This window comes from Muscardinus avellanarius (genome assembly GCF_963383645.1).
Source record: "Muscardinus avellanarius genome assembly, chromosome: 12".
NCBI classification, from domain to species: domain Eukaryota; kingdom Metazoa; phylum Chordata; class Mammalia; order Rodentia; family Gliridae; genus Muscardinus; species Muscardinus avellanarius.
In genome coordinates, this window is record NC_137798.1 from 99,552,813 (window position 1) to 99,558,812 (window position 6,000).

Below are 6,000 nucleotides of genomic sequence, written 5' to 3' on the forward strand. Positions count from 1 at the left end.
CCTAGGCCATTCCCAATACTGGCACAATAATTACTGTGGGAAGGAGAGAGGGAATGAATGAATGAATGAATGAATGAATGAGGAACGTCCTCATGCTCAGATCTGTGCGTGAATGATTCATCTCCTTAGCATACATTTCCAGACTTGGCTACAGTTTTGGTAAATACTTCCAAACTGTCTCCAGCAAGGGTAAACTGGTCCGTGCATAATCTAATGGTGGCTGTTTCCCTCTACTTTACCCAACGCTGCACTTTCAAGTTTGCTCACTCTTATCAAGCTGATGAGATAAACCAGTGTTTGTATGTGTTTGGGGTGTGTGTGTGTGTGTGTGTGTGTGTGTGTGTGTGTGTGTGTGTTGACTTACTGAATCTGTGCGTTCGTTCTACCTCTGAGCTATACCCAAAACCCTATTTTACTTTTTGTTTTTGAAACCAGATCTCACTAAATTGCAGAGGGCCTCTCTGAGTTGCTGAGACTGGCCGCAAACCTGTGACCCTCCTGTCTCAGCCTCCCAAGTACTGAAATTGCAAGCATGTGCCTCCATACCTGGTTTCTGATCCCTGGTTTGACAACTTTTTCCGCTTGTCAGGAATTTGTTTGTCTTCATGCTGCACATTTTCTCTGCCTATTTTTGGCTGTTTGTTTTCTTATTATTTTGTAAGAAATCCTAGCTGGGCGTGGTGATGCACACTTGTGATTACAGCATTTGGGAGGCTGAGATAGGAAATTTGGGTTTGTGGCCAGCCTCAGCTACTTAGTGAGGTCCTTTGCAACTAAATGAGACCCTGTTTCAAATAAGGAATTAAAAAAAAAAAATAGGAATGCCCCTGGGTTCCATCCTCAGTACTACCAAAACAAACAAATAAATAAATAAGAACTCCTGATAAAATATTGTAATGGAAACAGTAATGACCTCACTTGGTCTTCTAAGTCTTGCTGCTAAATTTTATTTTTTTTTATTTTTTATTTTTTTGGAGGTACTGGGGGTGGAACCCAGAGGCTTTCTACTTCTGGGCTATACTCCCAGACCTTTTTTTTATATTTTATTTGGAAGCAGGGTCTCACTGAGTTGCTGAGAGCCTCACTAAGTAGCTGAGGCTGGCTTCGAACCTGTGCATCCTCCTGTCTCAGCCTCCCAAGCGCGGGGATTACAAGCGTGCGCCACCACACCCGGCTTGCTGCTCAGTTTTAAGTCCCACTCTGCTCTCCTTGTAGGTACGGGCCAAGTCAAAGTTTCTCTTTCGATCTTAGTTGCTCCGTCCATAAAACACGGGTAAACAGAGCTAGAGATGTAGCGCAGTGATAGCACACGGCCTAGCACGTGCAAAACTGTGGCTTTGCTCCCTAGCACTTCAAAATGAATAATAAACAAGAAGACAATGATAGTGCCTACTTCATAAAGTTACTGTGGTGGTTACAGAGTTAATATGTCAAGTCAGTGCTGTGGGGGTACTGGGGGTGGAACCCAGGAGCCTTCTACCTCCAGACTATCCACCCCCCAAGCCCGATTTGATTTCTTTCTTAGTAACAGGATCTCACTAGGTTGATGAGAGTCTCACTACTTGCTGAAGCTGTCCTTGATACAAGTGTGCACCCGTGGTGCACCCAGCTTGTAAAGTCAGTGTCTGACCAATAGTATGCACTTACATAATATCTGTATAATATCCTAGCTCTTGTAAAGTATTGCAAATAATTTTCTAATTCATCATTTGCCTTTTGGTATTATTTGCGGTGTTTTCTCTGGTCAAACAAAGGTTTCATGCTTATATGCAGTCAAACCCATCTGTCTGCTGGGCATGGTGGCACACTCCTGTAATCCCAGTACTTGGGAGGCTGAGACAAGAGAATCACAGGTTCAAGGACAGCCTCGGCAACTTAGGCTCTCTGCAACTTTGTGAGATCCTTTTTCCAAATAAAAAATAAAATAAGGCCGGGCATTGTGGTGCACGCTTGTAATCCCAGCATCTGGGAGGCTGAGACCCAGAGGATCGCAGTTCGCGGGCAGCCTCAGCTACTTAGTGAGGCCCTTTGCAATTCAGTGAGATCCCGTTTCAAAATAAAGAATAAAAAATAGGGCAGGGGGTGTAGCTCGGAGATCAAATGCCCCTGGGTTCCATCCCCAGACCTGCAAAAAATAAAATAAAATAAGGATGAGGGTATAGCTCAAAGGTAGAATGCCCCTGGGTTCCATCCCCAGTTTAAAAAACCCATCTATCCATCTGTCTTTGCCCCATATTGCTATCCGGGTTTACTGTGGACGCTTTATCAGAAAAACAAATTCAAAATGGCCTAGACATAAAGAAAACTGATGAGGCCTGGCGTGGAGGCGCACGCTTGTGATCCCAGTACTTGGGAGGCTGAGACAGGAGGATCGCAGGTTCAAAGCCAGCCTCGGCAACTTAGCAAGGCTCTCAGCAACCTAGTGAGAGCCTGTTTCTAAATAAAAAATAAAATTGGGCTGAGAGTGTAGCTTGGAGGTAGAATGCTTCTGGGTTCCATCCCCAATACCAAACAAAATGAAACTTAAGCATCTGGTAGCAGAACAATGCAGAGTTAGGGCCGGCTTCAGGAGACCCTGATATAGTGGCTCAGATGACGTTGCCAAGGCCTTCGGGGCCCCTCTGCTCTCCTTCCCATGGTGGGCTTGAGCCTATGTCTTCACCTGATGTGCCCGTCCTCAACTACCATCGTGGCCAGGAGGGCTCAAGTTCCACATAGACCAAACGACTGGGTTGGGAAGGGAGAGTTCTCACAGGGAATCAGGAGTTATTATTTCTAAGGGGGAGCGGGGCTGTGCATATCACTATGCCAATTCTCTCTGGATTTTTATGTGTGTGTTACAGGGGATTGAACTCAGGGCTGTTCTACCTCCGAGCTACAGCCTCAGCCCCACTTTTTTTTCTTTCTTTTTTTTTTCTTTTTCTTTTTCTTTTTTCTTTTTTCTTTTTTCTTTTTTTTTCTCTTTTTTTTTTTTTTTTTTTTTGCAGTACTGGGGATGGAATCCAGGGGCATTCTACCTCCAAGCTATACCTCCAGCCCTATTTTTTATTCTTTATTTTGAAACAAGGTCTCACTAAGTTCCAGAGGGCCTCACTAAGTAGCTAAGGCTTTCCACGAACCATGATCCTCCTGTCTCGGCCTCCCAAGTACTAGGATTACAAGCATGCATCACTACACCTGGATTTATTTTTATTTTGAAACAGGTCTCACTAAATAGCTGGTCGGCCTCAAGCCTGCTATTCTTTCTTCTCTGCCTCCCAAGTATTGGGATTACAAACATATACCACCACACCGAGATCCTCTGGACTTTCTAATAGCCCTTCCTCCCTCAATCCCTCCCTTTCTTCCTTCCTTCCTTCACTAGAAATTATTTTCATATAAGAAATGATCCCAAGGCAGGCATGGCGGTGCACAATTGTAATCCCCGTACTGGTAGGCTGAGTCAGGAGGATAGGAGGTTCAAGACCAGCTGCAGCAACTTAATGAGACCCTGTTTCAAAATAAAAAATAAAATGGGGGCAGCTTGGAGTTAGAACCCTCCCTGGGTTCAAGCCCCAGTGCCACACATATACAAAAACAAAAGAGAGAGAAAGAGATGACTCAGTTTATAATTTTCTAAGTGATTCAGCAGTTGTTATAACACCATTTCTATCTTTTCTCTGCTGAGTGGAAATACCATCTTTATCATAAGGCAGTATCGTTTTTAGCACATCTAGTTGGAATGCACTCTGGAGGGGGTGTACAAAAATGTTCTCTTTCTGACTGTACATTTACTCCACCCCCAAATTCTCTATTTATAGAATAAACGACTCGAAGAAGTAAAGAGAGAAGAAAGAGAATTGCTGGAGGCTCAGTCTATTCCCCTGAGAAACTACTTAATGACCTACGTTATGCCAACTCTTATGCAGGGTCTAAATGAGTGTTGTAAGGTCAGACCCGATGATCCTGTTGATTTTCTGGTAAGAGGTTTAATTTTAAAACATATCAATTTGAAATCCCAGCCGTGGTGGAGTACCCTTATAATCCCAGCATTTGGGAGGCTGGGACAGGAGGATCGCAGTTCTCGGTTAGCCTTAACTACTTAGTGAGGCCCTTTGCAACTCAGTGAGACCCTGTTTCAAAATAAAGAATAAAAAATAGGACTGGGAGTGTCGCTCAGAGGTTGAATGCCCCTGGTTCCATCCCCAGTACTGAAAAAAAAATCCATTTGAAAATATAACATGCCTAAAATTGAATGGAGAATTGTTTGAGAGAAACTATACGTCTAGTTATTTAGGAAGGAGCATCCAGTACATTCATAATCTATAATGTGATTTTTCTTTTCTTCTCACTGTGTTTTTGCTTATTCTTACATAAGTTTTTTTTTGTGTGTGTGTGGGTCTGGGGATGGAACCCAGGGGCATTCGACCTCTGAGCCACACCCCCTGCCCTATTTTTTATTCTTTATTTTGAAACCGGGTCTCACTGAGTTGCAGAGGGCCTCACTAAGTAGCTGAGGCTGTCCGCGAACCGCGATCCTCCGGTCTCAGCCTCCCGAATGCTGGGATTACAAGCGTGCACCACCACGCCTGGCAAGATTTTTGTTATTTGGAAGCAAATACTTTACATACTTTTATACTTAAATTATAGACATCAGGCTGGGCGTGGTGGCGCACGTTTGTAATCCCTGCGCTTGAGAGGCTAAGACAGGAGGATCGCGCAGGTTCAAAGCCAGCCTCAGCTACTTAGGTTCTCAGCCACTTAGTGAGACTCTGTTTCCAAATAAATTATAAAAATAGGTCTGGGAGTATAGCCCGGAGGTTCCACCCCCAGTACCACCAAAAAAAAAAATTATAAACATCAGTACAAATAATATGACTAATAATATCTTGTAACTTACTGGCTTCTTTTCTTTTCATTGTAGGCAGAATATCTCTTTAAGAACAACCCTGAAATGCAGTAAATCTTGGAAGATCTTGTCGCATGCCGCTTTATGAAACTAGAGATAGCGTTATGATTTCAAAAAACTGCTTTCGAAAATGCTTTTTCGATTTTTGGAAAATTATTTTTTCTGTGAGCAAATATTCTATAAAGTAGACGCATTCCCCAAAGCTCTATGACAATGAACGATTACTTCTTTAAAACTGTATCTGAAAAGTAAACTGATAAAGCGTCTGTGCAGAGCCCGAGGGATAAATACTGATTTCATAGGTCGGCTCCGAGAATTCTGCCTCTGCATATTTACATTTATAGTAATTTAATTTAAAGCATGAAGGAAATTAGACTATATATTATTCTACCATGTACGCCAATGACTTCAGACAACTTGTCCTTGCCCCAGTAGCAATGGTGTTAGAGACGGGAATGAAGTGCCACAGTTGTGCGTCTCAGGAAGTAAGGGAGACATGCTTGGTCTCTCCAAGGATGCTTCGGAGTTCAGGGTCAGAATTCCAGCCTGTGAGTCAGAGAGAACTGTGAAGCTTGTGGCAGAAAACTTCCTGGGGCCGCATAAATAATATGTGATAATTAGGAAGGTGCTGAGTATTTTCAAAAAACTAATTGTATAATATAGGCATAAGCTATCAATCTTCATGGTATTTTTTCAGCTCTAAAAATCCCATTAAATTCCTAAAGGTAATCTGAATGAGAAATTACTTTAGGGCATTTTAGTGTGTGTGTGTGTGTGTGTGTGTGTGTGTGTGTGTGTGTGTTGCTGGAGACTGAACCACCTCCCAGGGGCATTCTACCTCTGAGCTGCAACCCCAGACAGATTTTCTAATTTTTTTTTTTTTTTTTTTTTACTTGAAGACAGGGTTTCACTAAGTTTATTGAGTCTCACTAATTGTTACGGTTGGTCTCAAACTTGTGATTCTCCTGTCTCAGCCTTCCAAGTATTGGGATTATAGGTGTATACCACCCCCACCCCCAGCTAGTTTAAGTTTATTTTAATGGCATATATATTTATCTCTTTAAATAATGTAACCTGGGTGGGCATGGTGGTACATGCTTGTAATCCTAGTA

At 42.7% G+C, this 6,000-nt stretch overlaps 1 protein-coding gene across 4 annotated transcripts in view; it reads left to right on the forward strand.

Annotated features, from left to right (window-relative positions):
• AK7 (adenylate kinase 7) overlaps positions 1–4,942 on the forward strand; it is a gene marked incomplete at both ends in the record, with an annotated part of 79,464 nt that extends 74,522 nt beyond the window's left edge. For all 4 annotated transcript variants that reach the window (XM_080706904.1, XM_080706905.1, XM_080706907.1 and 1 more), the window contains 2 exons: positions 3,801–3,959; positions 4,904–4,942. In XM_080706904.1, the coding sequence (XP_080563030.1) occupies positions 3,801–3,959; positions 4,904–4,942 (198 nt within the window). The remainder of the gene's footprint in view (positions 1–3,800; positions 3,960–4,903) is intronic.
• Positions 4,943–6,000: the final 1,058 nt, after the last annotated feature.